Source organism: Citrus sinensis, chromosome 7, assembly GCF_022201045.2.
Source record: "Citrus sinensis cultivar Valencia sweet orange chromosome 7, DVS_A1.0, whole genome shotgun sequence".
Lineage (NCBI taxonomy): Eukaryota > Viridiplantae > Streptophyta > Magnoliopsida > Sapindales > Rutaceae > Citrus > Citrus sinensis.
In genome coordinates, this window is record NC_068562.1 from 29,076,831 (window position 1) to 29,098,580 (window position 21,750).

At 34.4% G+C, this 21,750-nt stretch overlaps 1 protein-coding gene and 2 non-coding genes across 3 annotated transcripts; all 3 read left to right on the forward strand.

Annotated features, from left to right (window-relative positions):
• The first annotated feature begins 22 nt into the window (after window positions 1-22).
• Window positions 23-108, forward strand: TRNAM-CAU (transfer RNA methionine (anticodon CAU)). The gene is given in 2 exon segments: window positions 23-60; window positions 73-108. It is a non-coding gene; the product is annotated as a tRNA-Met (tRNA).
• An 11,463-nt stretch (window positions 109-11,571) lies between these two features.
• LOC102616515 (uncharacterized) lies at window positions 11,572-14,529 on the forward strand. The gene is made up of 3 exons (XM_006464161.4): window positions 11,572-11,859; window positions 12,193-12,944; window positions 13,868-14,529. The coding sequence occupies exons 1-3, from the start codon at window positions 11,572-11,574 to the stop codon at window positions 14,394-14,396; spliced, it is 1,569 nt and encodes a 522-aa protein (XP_006464224.1). The 3' UTR covers window positions 14,397-14,529.
• Window positions 14,530-14,795: 266 nt separating this feature from the next.
• TRNAM-CAU (transfer RNA methionine (anticodon CAU)) lies at window positions 14,796-14,881 on the forward strand. Its single transcript is given in 2 exon segments — window positions 14,796-14,833; window positions 14,846-14,881. It is a non-coding gene; the product is annotated as a tRNA-Met (tRNA).
• The last annotated feature ends 6,869 nt before the right edge of the window (window positions 14,882-21,750 follow it).

The following is a 21,750-nucleotide window of genomic DNA, read 5'->3' on the forward strand; positions in this document are numbered from 1 at the left end:
TCTTTGGGTCCAAACTTTCGGCGGGGTGATGGCGCAGTTGGCTAGCGCGTAGGTCTCATAGCTTTCTGAGTAATCCTGAGGTCGAGAGTTCGAGCCTCTCTCACCCCATAAATGTTTTTTTGGGTTTGTTTTTCATTTGAGGAAATTTAACTGTTCTTTTCATTACATGAAGTAACATGAAAGCCTTAAATTAATTGACCATTTTGTTATAAATTTATTTATTGCTTGAGATTTCTGAATTCCGATGTTCTCCATAAACTTGCCTTGAGAGCAATGAAAAAAACATAGTAGCACTTCAATTTTCAGTCAGCCATGCTGCATAAATTAATGTCATTTCTCGGCTGTATTCACTTCTTAGTTAGGAATAACGCGGCTTTCATATTGAGAGATTGTTACCTAGTGGCTTTCATTTGCATATATATGCTAGGAAAAGTTAAGAAGAATGCACCTATCATAGGTACACACATTTGCACATAATTGCATTCAAATCGGGGAGGTAAAGATTAAAGAGGGACCAGATCCCGAAACATTACTAATTTATTGCTTTATCAAAAAGAAGTTGAAAAATGGCTCTGATATTATCCTCATGCATGGCCTTAATTATTAACAATCCTCTACTCTTTCTTCATGTTCATACCAAATGCTGGGTTCGCTGTAAAGCCAAACATCTATCTTATACCTTTGCTCGGTTTACTTTGAAACCAAAATGTTATCTGGTCAATCAGCAAAAATGATCACATTTACAACAAATGGCAATCAAGTTTATCTTAGCTTATAGACAACTCAACAATCAAAAGGTGCACTTTGCCTGATCACCATCAATACTACCTAAGCATAAATTAGTGAACTTGAGCCCATTGCCTGGGAATCTCAATTCCTCAGTCATAAAACATGGGAGACGAGCGGGATCCAAGTGTACGGGACCTACCAAAATGGGATATTTTAGTAATCTCCTATACGGGAAAGAATAATAAAAATAAAGTGCCAAATTTCAGTGCACATAAATCAAACTATTGGTCTCTCATGGTCACATTGGTGATTATTAATTCTATTACTGGGATAATGATCTATATAGTTCTAGTTCTGGATATCCCCACAACACTAACATTTGCCTTTTATAAGGTAGAAAAATGATTTAAAAATAATGATTGGCATCTCAAATTTTAAATTTCATCTCAAATGATTTATTATTTATTGAATGGTTGGTATTTTTTTTTTAATAAAATATAAGTGAAAATTTAATTGTCTCAATGATCAATTGATAAATACCATTTCATTTGAGATATTTTTTTGAGATGTGTTGCACTAGTCATGATTTAATATTGTGGACCCTTGTAACGTAGAAAATTGATGAATAGTCAAGTAAAGTTAAATGAAGTCAACTTTATTAACTGAAACCGTTAAGGCTCCGTTTGGTACAACTTTTCAAGTAGAGATTATTTAAATAGAATTTTTGTTAGTGGAACTTTTATAAATAGAACTTTTGCTAATAAAATTTTAGTTGTTTGGTTGTCAATAAGATATTTAATTAAAAAATTTATGAAAGTACTTTAATAGGCAATCTTTTTAAAGTTATGTTATAAAAAAATAAAATAAAATAGCCAAATAATTAGAATATATTTTTGATATTTTAACATTTAAAAATAAATTTTCAACCTTTACTCTAAAAAACTCAAAATTTAAGCTTTTACTAGTAGAGACAAAATAACTTATTTAGAGCATCACCAAAAAAACTCTTCAAATAAGATTTTATTACTTATTTAAAGAACCACATCAATATTTAAGACTCCAAAAGACACTTTTATTAAAATTCATCAAATAAAAAATTCTTTAAATTTGGAGAGTTGCTTTCTCCCGCTTCAATTTATATTTTATTACTTTTCATTGAAGAAAGAGAGAGAAATGCTTTAATTGATATTGGCTTTTCCTTTAAAAAAATAATTATTTGATTAAAATAATATTAATTTATTTCTATTTGAAGAGTCTTTTAGAGAATAACATATTTGTTCACACTTCTATTTGCTACATAGGTAAGCAAATAGATATTTGAAGAGTAAGATTTATAGAGGCTTTTGGATATGCTCTTAAACTTCAAAAATTCTATTAGAAAAATAACCAAACAACCACAAAAATTATTATAAGATCTTATAAGATTAAATAAATACTTATGATCATTAAATAAGTAATTACAAACATGCACTAAACCCATTCCAACTTTTCCTACTTAAGACCATCTCCAATGTGACACCAAAATTAACACCAAATCATCTTTTACATCATTTTTGATGTAAAATGCTTCTCCAATGTAACACCAAAATGGTGTTATCGGAAAAAAAGTCTCAAATATCCTTACTATTTTTTCTTATTTACATATATGTCCTATTCTATATAATATTTTAAGTTATTATTATTTTTTTGTTATTATTTTTATTTCATTTTTTAATTTTTGAATATTATACTAATATTTTAAATTAAAAAATTCAACACAAAAATTAATAATAAAAATAAAATGCCAATAACATTAATTACTAGCTTACATATTACAAAATTAAAAATACAAAATTAAATTAACACAAATTAAAAAAGCTACTACTATTAGCATAAATTAGAACAATTATTTAACAATCTGGGAGATCATTATTAGATCCTCTAATATCATTAAAATATTGGCCAATATTATTGGAAGTATTTTGAGATACTTGGCCTTACTGAGATCTTCTCTGCAAAATCTTAATTTGTTCATTTTGAAAATATTGATGTAAGCTCGGATCACTTATCGATTTTAAATCTTTAAGTAAAATTTTGTTTTCTTCACGATATGTGACCATCTCCGAAATGCACTAATTGATCATTTATGGGATGAATTTAGTAATTTGAATAACTACAATATTATTATTGTTATTGTATTTTTCTATATTAATGTAATTGTTAGAGTGCAATTTATGCACTAGTTTTGCATTGTTTACTTCCCTTAATATCTATGTTTTGCACTTAATAATAATGATTTACTTGTGTTTTACTTTTGTAGGTGCAATTCTATTGATTGGTGATAAAATTGAGCTAAAAGATGATGTTTAAGGATGATTGTTCTCTTGGAGAAATTATGAGCGTCAGAAGAACTTTGTTGATAAGGCGTGGGCGCGTGCTGTCAACTGCGGACCTGCAGTTTTTAGTTTAACGTGTTTTGTATTTTTGGTTATTTTTGTAATTACGAATTTAATATTCAGATATTAGTATTTTATTTTAAATAGAATTCTAAAAGAGAAGAGAGAGAGAGTATTTAAGGGAGGAATCTATTGTGAAAAGGGGGGGATTTTTGGATTGGAGAAAAAAAAGAGAAACCCTAGATTTAATTTTTCTCTCCTCTCTATGAAGAACTAAACCTATTTTTCTGGTTGAAGGATAACGAAGCTTTGATTCATCACTACTGTGAGATCTTTCTTGTGCTTTAATTGTTTTATTGCTTTTTGGGTATTTGTTTATTCTCTGAATTAGTTTCATGATTATGTTTGTTAATTAGGTAATTGGCCACTATTTAATTATCAACTTAATCTATTGTCAATTAAAGGATTCATCGTATGAAGAATTTAATGCTTGTGACAAATAACATAGCAGAGAGTTGTGTTGTGAGAATAAACAATCTAATTTAAATGAATTATCATATGTGTTGATTAGGATTTGGGTCTCTCTGGTTTTTCAGGCCGTCAATTGATTAAATTCTATGATCGTATCTAGGGTTGTCTATTGATTAGGGAAATAACCAACGGTCGTACCTTGGTTATCGACTAGTTAAGGAGAGATTGGCTATTAGAGGGTCTCAGTAGCTATAACCGGTCTATTCATGAGTAATAATAATCTATATTTGAATCAATGATCAGTAGTCGAATCAAGCTGAGTTAATTCCTTCAACCAGAGCTTTCTCCAATTTGAATTACAACTTTAATTTGCATTCTTGTTATTTTAATTTGATTTTTATTATTGTCAACAATTCCCCCATTTTACGTTTTACGTTTCAAAAGGATTTAATTAATTACCGATCTCTGTGGACACGACCCTGCTCAATCACTATACACAATTTATTTAGAGTAGGAATTTATTTTTGTTGGCTTCGACACCCATCAAATTTTGGCGCCGTTGCCGGGGATTGGTGTCATTTATTTAATCCTTTTTATGTTTTACTTGGTGTATGGTTCGTTTTTCTCGTACAGGTACACTTTCGTTTGATCCTGAAATTGAGAAGACAGCTCGCCAGGTGAGACAGCAGACGAAGCGAGCTAAGCAACGATCCTCGTCGCCTTTGCTTTCTGAAACAGATACAGTGCCTGATTTAGTTGAATCATCTAGCAATTCAGAAGAACAAGTGATGGATAGACCTGCACCTGTAGAAAGAACTCTTAGAGAGTTAGCTGAACCAGACTTGAATCAGCAACCACTCTGCATTCAATATGTAGATTTGGAGGTAAATTTTGAATTAAAGTCTGGTCTTATTCATTTATTACCCAAGTTTCATGGTTTTGCAGGTGAAGATCCTCATAAACATCTTAAGGAGTTTCATGTTGTGTGCTCAAGTATGAGGCCACAAGGCGTGACTGAAGAGCAGATTAAGCTGCGTGCTTTTTCGTTCTCTGTAGATGGGCTAGCTAAAGATTGGTTGTACTACTTGCCTCCTGGATCGATTACAACGTGAAATGGTTTGAAGAAGCAGTTCCTTGAGAAGTACTTTCCTGCTTCAAGAGCTGCCAACATCAGAAAAGATATTGTGGGATCAGACAACTTCCTGGGGAGACTTTGTATGAGTATTGTGAGCGATTCAAACAATTGTGTGCCAGCTATCCTCAGCATCAGATTTCTGATCAACTTTTTATTCAATATTTTTACGAAGGACTATCATTGATGGATAGAAGTATGATAGATGCTGCTAGTGGAGGCGTGTTGGTGAACAAGACCCCTACTCAAGCAAGGGAGCTGATATCAAATATGGCTGCCAACGCACAACAATTTGGCAGCAGACAAGATGCCACTTCAAGAACGGTGAATGAGGTAAATATTTCTTCTGTTGAACAACGTTTAGATAAACTTACTTCTCTTGTGGAAAAGTTTGTTGTAGGCAATGTGCAACAGGTGAAGACTTGTGGCATTTGTTACAATATGGGTCATTCAACTGATATGTGTCCTACACTCCAAGAAGAACCCGTTGAACAAGCCAATGCAGTTGGAGGATTTCCAGGCATGCCTCAGAGGAGGTATGATCCTTATGCACAAACATACAATCCGGGATGGAAGGATCATCCCAACTTCAGCTATGGAGTTAGGCCGTCAGGATTCCCACAACAGTATCCACCAAGACAACCAGCACCTCCACAATCAAACTCCAAGTTAGGTATATCTCTTGAAGAAATTGTTAAATCACTTGCGACTAACACTCAACAATTTCAGCAGGCAACTACAGCAAGCATTCAGAACTTGGAGAACCAAATGAGTCAATTGGCAACTACAGTGAGCCGTCTGGAGTCTCAAGTATTAGGGAGATTGCCTTCACAATCTGAGGTGAATCCAAAGCAAAACGTTAGTGCTGTCATCCTTAGAAGTGGGACGGAGTTGCAAGAGCCTAGTAAGAAAGTGACAAAGCATGTAGAAGATGAGCTTGAGAAGAATGAATTGATGCCTCAATCTCAAGATGCACAACCCACCAGAGCGAAACCCCTACCTATTGTGATACCTCCTCCTTTTCCAAGCCGGTTTGCAAAATCCAAGAAGGAGGAACAAGATAAAGACATCCTTGAGACATTTCGCAAGGTTGAGGTAAATATTCCTTTGTTAGATGCTATAAAATAAATACCTCGATATGCTAAAGTCCTTAAGGAACTGTGCACCTCCAAGAGAAAATTAAGAGGAGATAAAAAAGTTCACATGGGGGAGAATGTTTCAGCAGTTTTCCAAAAGAAACTACTTCCTAAGTGCAAGGATCCAGGTATGTTTACTATCCCTTGTAAAATTGGTAGTGTTAGAGTTGAAAAGGCTATGTTAGATCTAGGAGCTTCTATTAATGTCATGCCTCGTTCCATTTATTCATCTTTGAATGTTGGTCCATTAAAAGAAACTGGCGTGATAATTCAACTAGCTGATAGGTCTAATGCATATCCTGATGGGTTATTAGAAGATGTCTTAGTACAAGTTAATGAGTTGGTTTTTCCTGCTGATTTTTATGTACTTGATATGGAAGATGATAACTCCTCTAATTCTGTCCCAATTTTGCTAGGAAGACCTTTTCTTAAGACTGCTAGGACTAAAATGGATATACATAAAGGGACTCTCACTATGGAGTTTGATGGAGAGGTTATAGAATTCAATATGAATGATGCCATGAAATATCCTAGTGAGGAACATTCGGTATTTTCTGTGGATGTTATTAACCCTATAGTGCAGGAAGTTTGTTACAAGGAAAAAACGAAGACATTTCATGATAGAATGATTTTGAGAAAGGAGTTCTCTGTTGGTCAAAAAGTTCTTCTTTTTCATTCTAAGCTTAAACTTTTTCCGGGTAAATTACGATCTTGCTGGGTTGGACCTTTTATTGTTACTAATGTTTTTCCTCATGGTGCAGTTGAGATTCGGAGTCCGACCTCTGACAAAGTTTTTAAGGTTAATGGTCATCGCTTAAAACCTTTTTATGAAGGTTTTTCGGTGAATATTGTGGAGAATGTGGCTCTCGAGAGTCCCAATTATGGAGATTGATGCATAAATGTGTCTAGCCAAAGACATAAAACAAAGGCGCTTTTTTGGGAGGCAACCCAAATGATTTTATTTGTTTTGGTTTTTGTTATATCTTCTTTTAATTTTGATTAAAAAAAAAAACTTTTGCTTATTTTGGTCAGAAGAAAATTTTTGATAAGGCGTGCCCACGTCTTAGCTAATAAGTACTTCTGTAATTTTTAAAGTAACATAGTTTTAAGGCGTGCCCACGTACTTAATAGAAAAGTACTTCTGAAATTTAATGCGTTTGCTTATTTTGGTTAGAAGAAAATTTTTTATAAGGCGTGCCCACGTACTTATTAGAAAAGTATTTCTGAAATTTTTAGTGTCTCAAAGTGATTCATCACTAAAAAAAAAAAAAAAATTATTTATTTATTTATTTTTCGTTCCTTTCTTTCTTTTTATTTATTTATTTATTTAAAAAAAAACCAAAAATCGAAAATCACTGTTCACTATTCACTGTTCACAAAATCCCTAATTTTCCAGAACTTGTTTTCTTCTCCAGCCGCTTGCAGCACACCAGCAGCAAACCAGCCCGCCGGAAAACGCACCATCTCGTGAGCGCAACACCAGCATCCCGTGTCTCGCAGCCCAGCAGCGCGCAACGAAGTCCCACCAGCGAAAGCAGCCGCGTGCAACGCAGCAAGCCCCAGCCATCACCATTGTGCGAAATCAGCAGCAACCGTGCACGCAACACATCCCGCGAAGCAGCAGCAGTAACGCCTAGCAACGCAGATCCTCAGCTCCAGCTCGCGCGCACAGCGCAAATCAATCCAGCAATCACCCTCGCGCAGTACATCAGTCCCGCGCGCGCAACGCAACGCAGCACCAGCGTCAGCCCAGCTCTCGCGCACAACACAGACCACACAGCGCGCAGATCCAGCAGCCCCAGCGCGCGCGCGCAACACAATCAGTGCCATCCCGCGTCCATCAAGCAAGCTCCAGCCGAGCAGCAATCGCAACACAACCAGCCTACGACCTGCATTCCAGGCGCGTGAATCGAAATCCGTGACAAGATGGAGCAGAATTTGGCCGCATACTTCAAGAGTGTGGGATTTATCCCACCATTCCCGCCAAGCCCATAGACGTTATGAGGATCAAAGCTCACAATTCAGGGAAGTTTTTGCCCTTAATCTTTTATCCTTACGCTTTAATTTTTATGTGAGCTTTGATTATCTTACATTGGGGACAATGTCAGTTCTTGGTGTGGGGGAGCGATTTTTGCATTATTGATGTCTGGAATTATTGTTTTCACTCTACTCATCCTTAAATGATTTTGGAGTTAGTATGCTTCATATATTATTAATTTTCTTTTCCTCTCTCTCTCACTACTCTTTTCCCATCTATCTCAAATTATTTACATCTATTTTTATTCTATCATACTCTTTCATCACTCACATTTTATCTTTCACTTTTCATATTACTACATACATCTTTCTCACTTCTTATCATTTTTACCTTTTCTTTTATATATCACTCATACCTTCTTCTCATTCTACACCACTATTGATGGTTGATTCATTTGAAGAGTGTACATGATTTGATAGCAAATTTACCAACTTTGTGAGGATTTGAGCCTATGAGCAACCACTTTGCTCTAATATTTTTGTTGTGTGAATATCAATCTTAGTTTGTTTATTCTAGAACTTGCTTTGTTATGCATGTTGAAGCCGCATTACGGGATTTTATGCATTAAAATGATAAGGGCAAACCCTTTTCCATTTTTCTATTCTCGCATTTTTTTTTTCTCTACCCGAAGACCTTTATTTGCTATCTTTGTTTGAGCCTTAACCATTACCCATCTAATTTTCTCCGTCTACTGAACCATTTTTCTTCTTTTTGAGCCTTAATTTAAGGAGATTTTTGGACTCATTGTGTGGATATATTTTGTTGCTTTTTCTACCTTGTAATAAAGTTTCTCAATTAGATCAACAAGCATTATGCTTGAATTAAATTGTGCAAGGTTCGTTTCTTTTGTTTGATTCAAAAAAAAAAACAACAAAAAAAGAGAAAAAAAAAGAAAAAGAAAAATCGAAAAAAAAAGAAAAAAAAATGTTTACATTCTTGGTGACTTGAGTAGAAATAAGCATTTTGATATCATAAGTTCATTCAATGAGTTCATTCTTCTCATTTTGATCTCTTTTTCTTTCGTAAACATTTCTTTTTCATTTAACCTATTTAACCCCATTACAACCCTTTTAAGACCCTTAGATTTTTGCATTTTATTCATGTTTTGTGGATTGAGATGTGATATATGAGCAAGCTTATGGTAATAGCATTCTTTGATTTGATTTGAGTGAATAAATGACACCCTAAACACTTTGAGTACATGGAGTGAAGTTATTGAGAGGGCTATTAAATCTTGTTGCACTTGAATTTTGAATGGATCTTCTTGGTGGTTGAATGTTCTTATTCTATCTTATGAAGTTCTATGCTTTAAAATCCTTGTCTCTCGAATGTTGATCGACTTAATTTCTTGAGGTATGCTTACTTAAAATTGTTTTTGGATGAGTTGAGATAAGAATTGAGTGGAGATTTGAGATTAATCTTGAGTTATATGCTTGAGGACAAGCATCATCTTGGTGTGGGGGAATTTGTTAGAGTGCAATTTATGCACTAGTTTTGCATTGTTTACTTCCCTTAATATCTATGTTTTGCACTTAATAATAATGATTTACTTGTGTTTTACTTTTGTAGGTGCAATTCTATTGATTGGTGATAAAATTGAGCTAAAAGATGATGTTTAAGGATGATTGTTCTCTTGGAGAAATTATGAGCGTCAGAAGAACTTTGTTGATAAGGCGTGGGCGCGTGCTGTCAACTGCGGACCTGCAGTTTTTAGTTTAACGTGTTTTGTATTTTTGGTTATTTTTGTAATTACGAATTTAATATTCAGATATTAGTATTTTATTTTAAATAGAATTCTAAAAGAGAAGAGAGAGAGAGTATTTAAGGGAGGAATCTATTGTGAAAAGGGGGGGATTTTTGGATTGGAGAAAAAAAAGAGAAACCCTAGATTTAATTTTTCTCTCCTCTCTATGAAGAACTAAACCTATTTTTCTGGTTGAAGGATAACGAAGCTTTGATTCATCACTACTGTGAGATCTTTCTTGTGCTTTAATTGTTTTATTGCTTTTTGGGTATTTGTTTATTCTCTGAATTAGTTTCATGATTATGTTTGTTAATTAGGTAATTGGCCACTATTTAATTATCAACTTAATCTATTGTCAATTAAAGGATTCATCGTATGAAGAATTTAATGCTTGTGACAAATAACATAGCAGAGAGTTGTGTTTTGAGAATAAACAATCTAATTTAAATGAATTATCATATGTGTTGATTAAGATTTGGGTCTCTCTGGTTTTTCAGGCTGTCAATTGATTAAATTCTATGATCGTATCTAGGGTTGTCTATTGATTAGGGAAATAACCAACGGTCGTACCTTGGTTATCGACTAGTTAAGGAGAGATTGGCTATTAGAGGGTCTCAGTAGCTATAACCGGTCTATTCATGAGTAATAATAATCTATATTTGAATCAATGATCAGTAGTCGAATCAAGCTGAGTTAATTCCTTCAACCAGAGCTTTCTCCAATTTGAATTACAACTTTAATTTGCATTCTTGTTATTTTAATTTGATTTTTATTATTGTCAACAATTCCCCCATTTTACGTTTTACGTTTCAAAAGGATTTAATTAATTACCGATCTCTGTGGACACGACCCTGCTCAATCACTATACACAATTTATTTAGAGTAGGAATTTATTTTTGTTGGCTTCGACACCCATCAGTAATGTTTAATTTTCATAATGTACTAATTTAGTTAATTAAATGCACATTTAATAATTTTCTATATTTTTTTGTTAATCGATAGAAAATTACTTATTACTTAATTATCTATATTAATAATAATATTTATTGTGTTAATTGAATTAATTCTTGAGAATTAAAAGAATAAAAAGAAGAATATTTTTTTTGGTGTAAAATTTGGTGTAAATGGGTTGGAAATGAAATAGTAATTTGGTGTGAAAAAGATACATTTTTTGTGTTGGTGTTACACCAAAATGATGTTAAGCATTGGAGATGCCCTATAAGGCATTGCATGGCTTGTGTATTTATAGAAAAACTCCAAAAAGTCTCTTTGATTTTCAATAAAGTCCTAACTTCAGTTTTTGACATTATCAACAAGGCTTTCATGAGTATCAATATGAAATTTTATGTAAAATTATGTTACATTAGTCCAATCTAAAGCTAAAACATTTTTCAATAAATTAAAAAGCTTTAATGAGTATAATATTTTTCACACTTACTCCTTAAGAGAATGCAAGAATTTGAAATCAATTAACTTGCTGCCCATTCATTTAATTAAGTGGGTATTTTTTTAATCTCGAAACGTTATTTTAAAATTAAAAAAATAGTTAAATACGACAAAAAAATTGTTAGGACAAATTTATTTTTGAGACCTAAAATCTCGGTTATGTCCCTTTGCCTAAAATTTATCCAAATGAAAAGAAACCGATGAAAAATTACTAGACATTAAATAAGAGTGTACTAACCTAAAGATAATGAATCCCAAAGTTCTTGCAGCAGCCACTGCCACTTTCTTTCCAACAAAGTTGAGACAAGAACACAACTACTGCACTCTCGCAGTCTCCAATATTAACCAATCAGAAACCTCCACGTATCCAAGCTCACAAGCTCTCTTATTGGCCGGCCCCACCCTAAAATATTCCATATTCCAAGTCAAAACTGAGAATCAAAAACAGAGCAACTACATCAAATCCTCTGTTTTCTTCGGGAAAACAGAGGATTAACAAGATGAAATCAGAAACTTTAACGATGGTTCTAGTGAATCTTGCAGGAATAATGGAGAGAGCTGATGAGTCATTGCTACCGGGAGTTTACAAAGAGGTTGGTGCTGCTTTGCGTACAGACCCCACAGGCTTGGGCTCACTCACTTTGTTTAGATCCATTGTGCAGTCCTCTTGTTACCCTTTGGCTGCTTACTTGTCTGTGCATCACAACCGTGCCCATGTCATTGCTCTTGGTGCTTTTCTCTGGGCTGCTGCCACCTTTCTTGTTGCCATCTCCACCACTTTTTTTCAGGTCTTTCCTCTTTTCTATTTCTTTTTCCTTCTCAAAAAATTATTTTTGATTAAATGGGGTTCCTTATTATATGTTTCTTGTTGACGTTATTTAGATTTTGAATTGGCTTTGTGGGTTATGATTGACAGATCTGGAACTTGTTGGCTTGTTTTGGGGGTTACATTACATATATAAAGTGAATTCATTTGTACAGGAAAAAAAAAATACTATACAATATAAAGCCTGCCTGTTTGTTTGAGTTTAAATCTTTCCAAGTTCTAGAACAAACGAACACTGTAAGAATCTATGTTTTCCTTGGCTTGACAAAATACATATTTCATTTTGGTTCATTAGGTGGCAGTCTCAAGAGGTTTGAATGGTATAGGACTTGCCATTGTCACACCATCTATTCAGTCTCTTGTTGCTGATTCAACTGATGAAAGCAACCGCGGTATGGCCTTTGGATGGCTACAACTAACAGGAAACTTTGGCTCCATCATTGGCGGACTATGTTCAGTACTAATAGCTTCAACGTCATTCATGGGAATTCCCGGTTGGAGAATTGCTTTTCATCTGGTAGGACTTATAAGTGTTATAGTTGGCATATTAGTCCATCTATTTGCTAAAGATCCTCGCTGCTCCGATGGTAAGAGTAGAGCTAAAGATCAGAAACCGCATACGGCCTTTTGGTCAGAAATGAAGGACTTAATCAAAGAAGCGAAGATGGTTATAAATATCCCGTCTTTCCAAATAATTGTGGCTCAAGGTGTATCTGGATCATTTCCTTGGTCAGCTTTGTCATTTGCGCCTATGTGGTTAGAACTCATTGGTTTCTCACATGGGTTAACAGCATTTCTCATGACCCTATTTACAATTGCTGGTTCTCTTGGGGGTCTATTTGGTGGATGGATGGGGGATACTCTTGCCAAACGGTTACCAAATTCTGGGAGAATTATTCTCTCTCAAATCAGTTCTGGCTCTGCCATTCCTATAGCAGCTGTTTTGCTATTGGTTTTGCCTGATGATCCATCCACTGGATTCATGCATGGTCTGGTCTTGGTCATCATGGGATTGTGCATATCCTGGAACGCTCCCGCGACAAACAAGTACGTATGCTTGACCACATGGTTATTATTCCCGTTGTCCTAGTACTAACTAGAACCCAGTTTTTTGTTTTAGGGTTGGGTGTGGAAGATAATGAAGAGCAATAAACCATTGCTTCATCATTTATCATGGCAGAAAAGTTTATGAATATCCGTAGTCCAGAACAAAACTCCAATAGTTTCACTCTAAGTTATCTTGATCATCTTCTAACACAGTGTTAACAGTAAATGTCCACTAAAACACAACCAAACCAAACAATGGTCTGGGTTTCTCTTTGAAGGAGTAAATGGCGCAATGGCTGCAATAGCATTGTTTAAACAGAGCATAACTTGCACCCTTTTTGAGGTGGGAAACTTTGATCTACTCTAGGTCATATGCTCATATAAATGCTTATTGGAATATAAATCACCATGATCACTAGGTCTAGGATACCATTCTGCTGAAATGTGAGTTTTTAGTCCGAAATTTCTAAAGAAACTCAAAGGTTCAAATCTTATTTTGATCATTTCAGAACCTGAAGATATATTACTCATGAGTTTTCAAATAAGTATGTTGGGAACTGGTAACATTTTCAATAAGCACCATATAACAGCAAGAAATCAGACTAATGGACTGCATCAAATTGTCAACACCCTATTACAAGGACAGAACTATGTAGACATGATTCATGAATTATTCTAGTTTTTTTCCCGAAAAATAAGCAATCTTCAATTCACTATACTTCTTTGCTTGACTAAGAAGTGTCGACATTCGATCATAATTGTTAAGACTTCTTCTTCAGGTAACACATCCAAGGAAAGATCTGAATGGTGGTTACCTTGCAGCATTATGTTCTTTCCTTTCTATAGGAATACTGTCTGAAAATCATTGTGATATTATATATGTTGTTTAATGTTATTTCATAGCATTTAACCATTGCCTACAGTCCAATATTTGCAGAAATAGTTCCTGAGAGATCTCGAACTAGCATCTATGCATTGGACAGATCATTCGAGTCCATACTAGCATCATTTGCTCCCCCTGTTGTTGGACTTCTGGCTCAGAATGTTTATGGCTATAAACCAGTTCCCAAAGGAGCATCAAACTCTGTGGAGCTTGAAACAGATAGAGAGAATGCAGCATCACTTGCCAAGGCACTATACACTGCAATTGGCATTCCAATGACTATATGTTGCTTCATCTACTCCTTCCTATATCACACGTACCCAAGAGACCGTGAGAGAGCGAGGATGGATGCATTGATAGAATCTGAAATGCAAAAGTTAGAAGCGGACAACGCTCCTTCATCGGAGAAATACTCTCAACGTCAGTTTTCAGAATCAAAAGAGCTTAATGAAAAGAAAGTAACTGATATTGACATAGAACATGGAGGAGAGGAAAGCACTGATATCGATGATAATGATAAGAAGTCTTTGCTTCCCCATCAAGTAACATTCTCAAACTTACAACACTGATGACTTTCTCTGGCAAAAGTTGGACCTTGTGAATAAAATAGAGCAGATGATGGAAAAGCTTCAACAATAGGATTTAGCGAAATTGATATACCATTTTAATGGCAAAAGTTGGATCATTTTGAAAACTTATGCACGCGGTTAATTTGTTTTCTTGTTATGATGTTAATCCCTTGATTGTTCATTCTGCAATTCAAGCATGTTAATTCCGGTCCAAACTTCTAGCTTGAATAACAATTCACGATGTTATAAACCATCATAAATGATCTGGTGAATATTGCAACTGCACAACTGATATATTTCTGAAACAATTTATAAATTATTTTTGGATTAACCAGAGCCACAGCCCGGGGAATTGTATTGCTCAGCCTAATACAAATTTCATTCGAAAAAAACATCGGTGGGGTGGTGGCGCAGTTGGCTAGCGCGTAGGTCTCATAGCTTTCAGAGTAATCCTGAGGTCGAGAGTTCGAGCCTCTCTCACCCCACAAATAGGTTTTTGGTTTGGTTTTCATTTGAGGAAATTAACTGTTTTTTTCATTACACGAATTCACGTGAAAGCCGTAAATTAATTGACAATTTTGTTATCAATTTATTTATTGCTTGAGATTTCTGAATTCCGATGTTCTTTATAAACTTGCCTTGAGAGCAATAAAAAAACATAGGAGCACTTCAATTTTCAGTCAGCCATGATGCATAAATTAATGTCATTTTTCGGTTGCATTCACTTCTTAGTTAGGGATAACGCGGCTTTCATTATTGAGAGATTGTTGCCTAGTGGCTTTCATTTGCATATACTAGGAAAAGTTCAGAAGAATGCAACTATCATAGGTACACACATTTGCATATATAATTGCATTTAAATCGGGGAGGTAAAGATTAAAGAGGGACCAGATCCTGAACCATTACAAATTTATTGCATTATAAAAAAGAAGCTGAAAAATGGCTCTAATATTATCCTCGTGCATGGCCTTAATTATTAACAATCTCTACTCTTTCTTCATGCTCATACCAAATGCTGGGCTCGCTGCAAAGCCAAACGTCTATCTTATCCTTTTGGTCGGTTTACTTTGTAACCAAAATGTTGTCTGGCCAATAAGCAAAAATGATCCCATTCACAACGAATGGCAATCAAGTTTATCTTAATTAGCTTTTAAACAACTCAACAATCAGAAGGTGGAATTTGCCCGATCACCATCACTACTACCAGAGCACAAATTAGTGAACTTGAACTGTTAGTGAATCGAATGAAGCTGGAGCAGAGCATGATGTTGCTGTGTAGCTAACTGTAGCAGATCAATTCACTAAGCTGACCCGGTAGAGTTAGTTAGCTGGTTGAGCTGAAGTGCAAAATTAATTATGCAGCAAATGGTTATGTGATGTAACAAACTCGTGTGTGTTGAGCAAATTGTAGCTTAATATAAATATCAGTCTATATTCATTAAGCTGTAATGCTTGAGTAATATGAAACGCATATTATGCAACCCAAGAGAGGGGTGAATTGAGATTTTAAAATTTATGCAATACAATTCGCACAACAATTTAATCTATTGCCTTAATAAAATAAAAAATAATAAATTCAATCAAACACAATATTAAAAGAGTAAGGGAAGAGAAAACAAACACAATGATTTTTACTTGGTTCGGCTATCCCCGCCTACGTCCACGCCTCCAAGCTCGCCCGGCTTGAGGATTTCACTATCCAAGCCTCCGAAGGCTTCAAATGTTTACAATTGACTTTCAAGGTGTCAATGGACTTTTACAACAAGAGATTATCTCCCCAATCTCTTCACCCCAAGTGTTTCTCACACTTGTACACTTACAATTTGATGAGAAATGAAAATCACAATAATGAAACTCTCTTTAAGAGTGGATAACAAATTATAGCTCAATGATGATTCAATAAATGATGATTTGCGAAATAGAAGCTCAATATATGTTATATGATCTTATTTATGCTTGCATTTATTCTTAAAATGAAGTTGGAGTTCAGTTTTTATAGTTAAAGCCCGAAAATTAACCGTTATAGGTAAATTCTCGCGCCCAAGCGGTTAGCTGCTTGATTTATCCGGCTAGCCGCTCATGAACAGTGATATTATCGTTATTTTTGAATTTTGCTACAGTAATATTGTTCACTAAAATTACACTTTTAGCCCAAAACTTTCTATAATTATACTACGGCCTAAAACGTCATAAAACTTTACAAATGAATCCAATTTCAGAATTTCCTAACAATAGTTGTCTTTCCAAAACTTTTTGAAATTATGATATGGCCCCAAAGATATTATTATTTCGTAAAAAGGTCATTTTCAACATAATACCCATATTTTTTAAAGTTCTCAAAATCTTTCACTTTAGTCCAAAATGTTCATAAATTATAGTATGACCCAAAACATTTCAAATGTTTGTAAAAACGTCCAACTCCGAAATTTAATAATAATACTTATTAAAATCAAAGATTTCAAAACTTAGTATTTAAGTCCAAGTTACTCAAATCCACAAAATACTTTACTTTAAAAAAATAAACCTTTTAGTTTATGAAAATTATTTAATTAAATTAATCTCTTGAGTTTCTCAACTGCTAAATCATGCATTAATTAAATCATACCGGCTTTACAAGAATTTATCGCACTAATTTGTTCGTTGAGCTCTAAACTTTATTCTTGATTTCGCGGTTGTCCGTTGAGTGTCTTGAGCTTGATTTCACTTGATTCACTTGCATAAATATTACCCTTAAAAAACTAGTGAAAATGTGAAATACAATATTTATTAAATCACTTAATACATATGTTTGTTATCATCAAAATTACAATATGTGTAGCCTTTTAGGCTAACATAATAAAGGTTCTACAAACTTCTTTACAGAACTTTCTTTTATTTTCTTTCATTTTCTAACTTGCCAAACAATACAAAACACCTTTTCTTTCATGGTATCAGAGCCATAAATGGCAAATACAATTCAAAATAACAACTCCTTTAGTTTTGTTACGCCTGTAAAGCTAGATCAAAACAACTTCATTTTATGGCGCACACAAATTTTAGCATTGATAAAAGGAAACGGTTTGGAAGGGTTTATCAATGGTGATCGAGAATGTCCTAAGCAGTTTCTTTCTTCTGGAAACAACAATGGAGCTGAAATTTCAACTGAATATGGATCCAGATCTATTAATCCAGAGTTCATAGCTTGGATGAAGACTGATCAACTTCTGCTGAGTTGGATGATGTCGTTGATATAACAAAATCTACCTGCTATTGTGATTGACTCCACAACCTCAAAACAACTTTGGGAGACACTTACTAGTATGTTTATCTCTCAATCACAAGTTAGAATTCAAACACTTAGAATGCAGATTCAAACTATTAAGAAAGGTGCAATGCATATGTCTGATTACTTTGCAAAAGTAAAATGTATAGCTGATACTTTAGCTCTAACTGGAAAACCTGTTGAGTTAAGTGATCTTGTGATGCATGTATTAACTGGTCTTGATTCATTAGATTATAAATCTTTAGTCACAGCTGTTTTAGCTCGAGGTGAAAATATAACATTAGATGAACTATATTCTTTGCTATTAAATCATAAAAATAGAGTTGAGCAAAAGAAAGGAAAAATTGCTGGTGATGTGATGCACAATATGACAACAAATATTGCTTAGAAGAACTCATATGCTGGAAATAATTCTGGATATGGAAGTTTTAATGGATATAGATATGGTCAGTTTAATAATGGTGGTAATTCCTCTGAAATTGTTTGTCAAATCTACTTCATACCTAGTCATGTAGCAAATAGATGCAAAAATAGGTACAATTAATCTTTTATTCCACGGAGAAACTGTGGCAGAGGTAATATGAATGGTGGCAGAGGTTTTAATCAAGGGCAATATGGTAGAGGAAGAGCTTTTAATGGTAATGGTGGCTGAGGTTTTGGAGGTTTTGGTTCAAATGTTGGTTTTGGACAAAATACTGGTTTTGGCTATGCACCCAGGGGTTTTGGTTATCAAGGAAATATAGTGTATCCAGATAGTAATCCTTCTGCTTATTACTCATGCACTCCTGGACCATTTAATTTTGTTTCTGGTCAAGGAAATAATAATCTTGGACAGTTAAGTGCTTAATCTTCCTCAGCTATGCCTTCTTTACTTCCACTAGAACACATTGAAGATCCTTCATGGTATATTGATAGTGGAGCAACAAATCACATTACAAATGATCTAGGTAAACTTCTGGATTCACAAGTTTATACTGGTATTGAAAAATTGTTTGTTGGAGATGGAAATGCATTAGCTATTACACATGTAGGATCAATTGTGCTAAATACTTCAACTTCTAAACCTTTATTTCTTAACCATGTTCTTCATGTCCCTGCTATTACTAAGAATTTGCTTAGTATTTCAAAATTATTGGCAGACAATTCAGTTACTGTTGAATTTCTTGGTGATTTGTGTTTTATAAAGGCCAGGAACATAGGGAAAATTTTACTTGAAGGTGTTGTTAAAGGTGGCTTGTATAGAGTCTCTTCACATGCTGCTGTTCATTCAGTCTTTCTCAGTTCAGTTGGTCAAAATAAAATTCAGTCTCTCTTTGCTTGTTCTCCTGTTTTTAATTCTTATCAGTTCACTGCTGTTTGTTCTTATGAGTTGAATAAAAAGTCATGTTTGTCAGTTGTTATAAAGAGTTCTATTGATGTAAATCTTCTTCATAGAAGATTATGACACCTAGCATGTTACACTCTCAAAACTATACTCAAAACTTGTAACAACTCTACTGCTTATAATAAAATTGAAGGCTTGAAATTTTGTTCAGCATGTCAATATGGGAAAAATCATATGCTGTATTTTGATTCAGTTTAAACAAAAACTTCAGCACCCTTACAACTGATATATGCAGATCTTTGGGGTTCTTCTCATGTCTGTTCTATCCAAGGATATAGCTACTACTTATTAATCTTAGATGATTATAATAGATTTACCTGGATATTTCCCTTGTCAGCCAAATCTGATGCTCTTGAAGTGTTTACCAATTTCAAAATTTTCATTGAAAAACATCTTCAACTTCCAATCAAAACTGTCCAAACTGACTGGGAAGGGGAGTTCAGAATATTTTCCTCATTACTCACCGCTTCTGGTATCCATTTTAGACACCCTTGCCCACATATTCATCACCAAAATGGAAGAATTGAGAGGAAACATAGACACATAGTTAATGTAGGTATGACCTTATTAGCTCAAGCACATTTACCACTTAAATTTTGGTAGAATGCATTCCACACAACTTTCTATTTGATAAACAGACTTCCAACTCCAGTTCTAAACAACATTCTCCTTTCCAAAAGTTATTTCATCATCAACCAGATTACTCAACACTTAAAACCTTCGGTTGTGCTTGTTATCCAACTCTCAGACCATACAACAGACATAAATTTGATTTCAGAACTGCTAGATGTATATTCATTGGCTACAGTTCACAATACAAGGGATATCAGTGCCTTCATTCTTCTAGGAGGGTTTATATTTCAAATCATGTCACCTTTGATGAAAATTCTCCTTATGAGTCTGGAGCAGATTTTTCTTCACTTTCTTACAGTTGTCAGTCAACAAAAAATTCTAAGTCTTCTTTTAATTCCTTTGTTTATTCTATTACTCTGTTACAAGTACCTTTAGCAGCATCATCAGAACACCATCAAAATTTTCATTATTCAGATGCTCCTACTCCCTCACAAAATTCTACCCTATTTTAGTTTTCTGATCATTCCAACTCATATATAATTGCTACTTCTTATTCACCATCACATAATGCACCTCCATATACATTGCCACAACCTGCATCAACTGGTTATCCAATGATAACCAGGTCAAAAGCAGGTATTTTCAAGCCAAAAGTTTATTAGCCCAGAAATCAGAACCAACTTATATTTCCCAAGCACTTTCTGATCCTATGTGGTATAAGGATCTGCAAGAAGAATATCTAGCACTTAAAACTAATCATACCTAGGATTTAGTTTTACCTGCTACTCCAGTGAAGATAGTTGCCAGCAAATGAGTGTTTCGAATAAAGTATAACTCATATGGTTCAATTTCAAGATATAAAGCCAGGCTTGTAGCAAAAGGGTTTCATCAGACACATGGGATTGACTACACAAAAACTTTTAGTCCAATGGTTAAAGCTTCAATTGTTAGAGTTATTTTAGCTTAGCAGTATTGAATCAATGGGTGGTTAGGCAGGTAGATGTCAATAATGCCTTTCTAAATGGCATTTTAATTGAAGGTGTGTACATGGCTCAACCTGAAGGTTTTGTTGATTCAACTATACCTAATCATATCTGCAAACTGAATAAAGCTTTGTATGGCTTAAAACATGCACCTAGAGCCTGGTTTGATAGGTTCAAAGATGCAATGATCTCTACATGGCATTTCCAGCATTCAAGGTCTGATAACTCTCTATTTTATGCCTAGAACAATGGTCATCTAACTATTGTTTTAGTCTATGTTGATGATATTATCATCATTGGTTCCAGTCCATTATTGATTCAACAAGTTATTCAGAGTATGAATCAAGCTTTTGCTTTAAAAGACCTGGGGGAACTTAATTATTTTCTGGGGATTGAAGTCAGCAAGTCTTCATAGAGGGTTTCCTTGACACATGCAAAATATATTGCTAATATTCTGGATAAACATGGTATGATAGATTGCAATCTTGTACCTACTCCAATGTCTATTGGTTATTATCTCATAAAAGAATCATGAGAGCTAATTGATAATGTTTCTCAATATAGAAGTGTTATAGGAGCTCTTCAATATGTCACTCTTACTAGACTTGACATTGCTTTCTCTATAAACAAGCTAAGTCAGTTGCTTTCAAGTCCTAGGACACAACATTGGGGAGCATGCAAAATGTTATTGAGGTACTTAAAAGACATTATACATCTTAGGCTGCAATTCTATAACAAAGGAGCTCTGCAACTATATTATTTTTCAAATTCTGACTGGGCTTGTGATCGTGATGATAGGAAGTCAGTGGCTGGCTTTGCTGTTTACCTAGGTCCTAATTTAGTCTCATGGTCATCAAAGAAATAAGCTGTTGTTTCCAAGTCCAGTACAAAAGCTGAGTATAGATCTCTTGCTCATGCTGCTTCAGAGGTTACCTGGATACAATCCTTACTTGGTGAACTTAACATCAAATTGAGCTCTACTCCTATGATGTGGTGTGATAATCAATGAGCAATTGCTTTAGCTTACAATCCAGTCTATCATGCTAAAACTAAGCATGTCGAATTGGATATACATTTTATCCGAGATAAAGTTACTGCTAAAGAGATTGAAGTATGTTTTGTGCCCAATCAAGATCAAACAGTAGATGTGTT

Coding starts and splice junctions, on each gene's coding strand:
- LOC102616515 (XM_006464161.4), top strand. CDS start 11,572: ATGAAATCAGAAACTTTAACGATGGTTCTAGTGAATCTTGCAGGAATA. Junction 11,860..12,192: donor TCTCCACCACTTTTTTTCAG/GTCTTTCCTCTT, acceptor TTGGTTCATTAG/GTGGCAGTCTCAAGAGGTTT. Junction 12,945..13,867: donor AACGCTCCCGCGACAAACAA/GTACGTATGCTT, acceptor CATTGCCTACAG/TCCAATATTTGCAGAAATAG.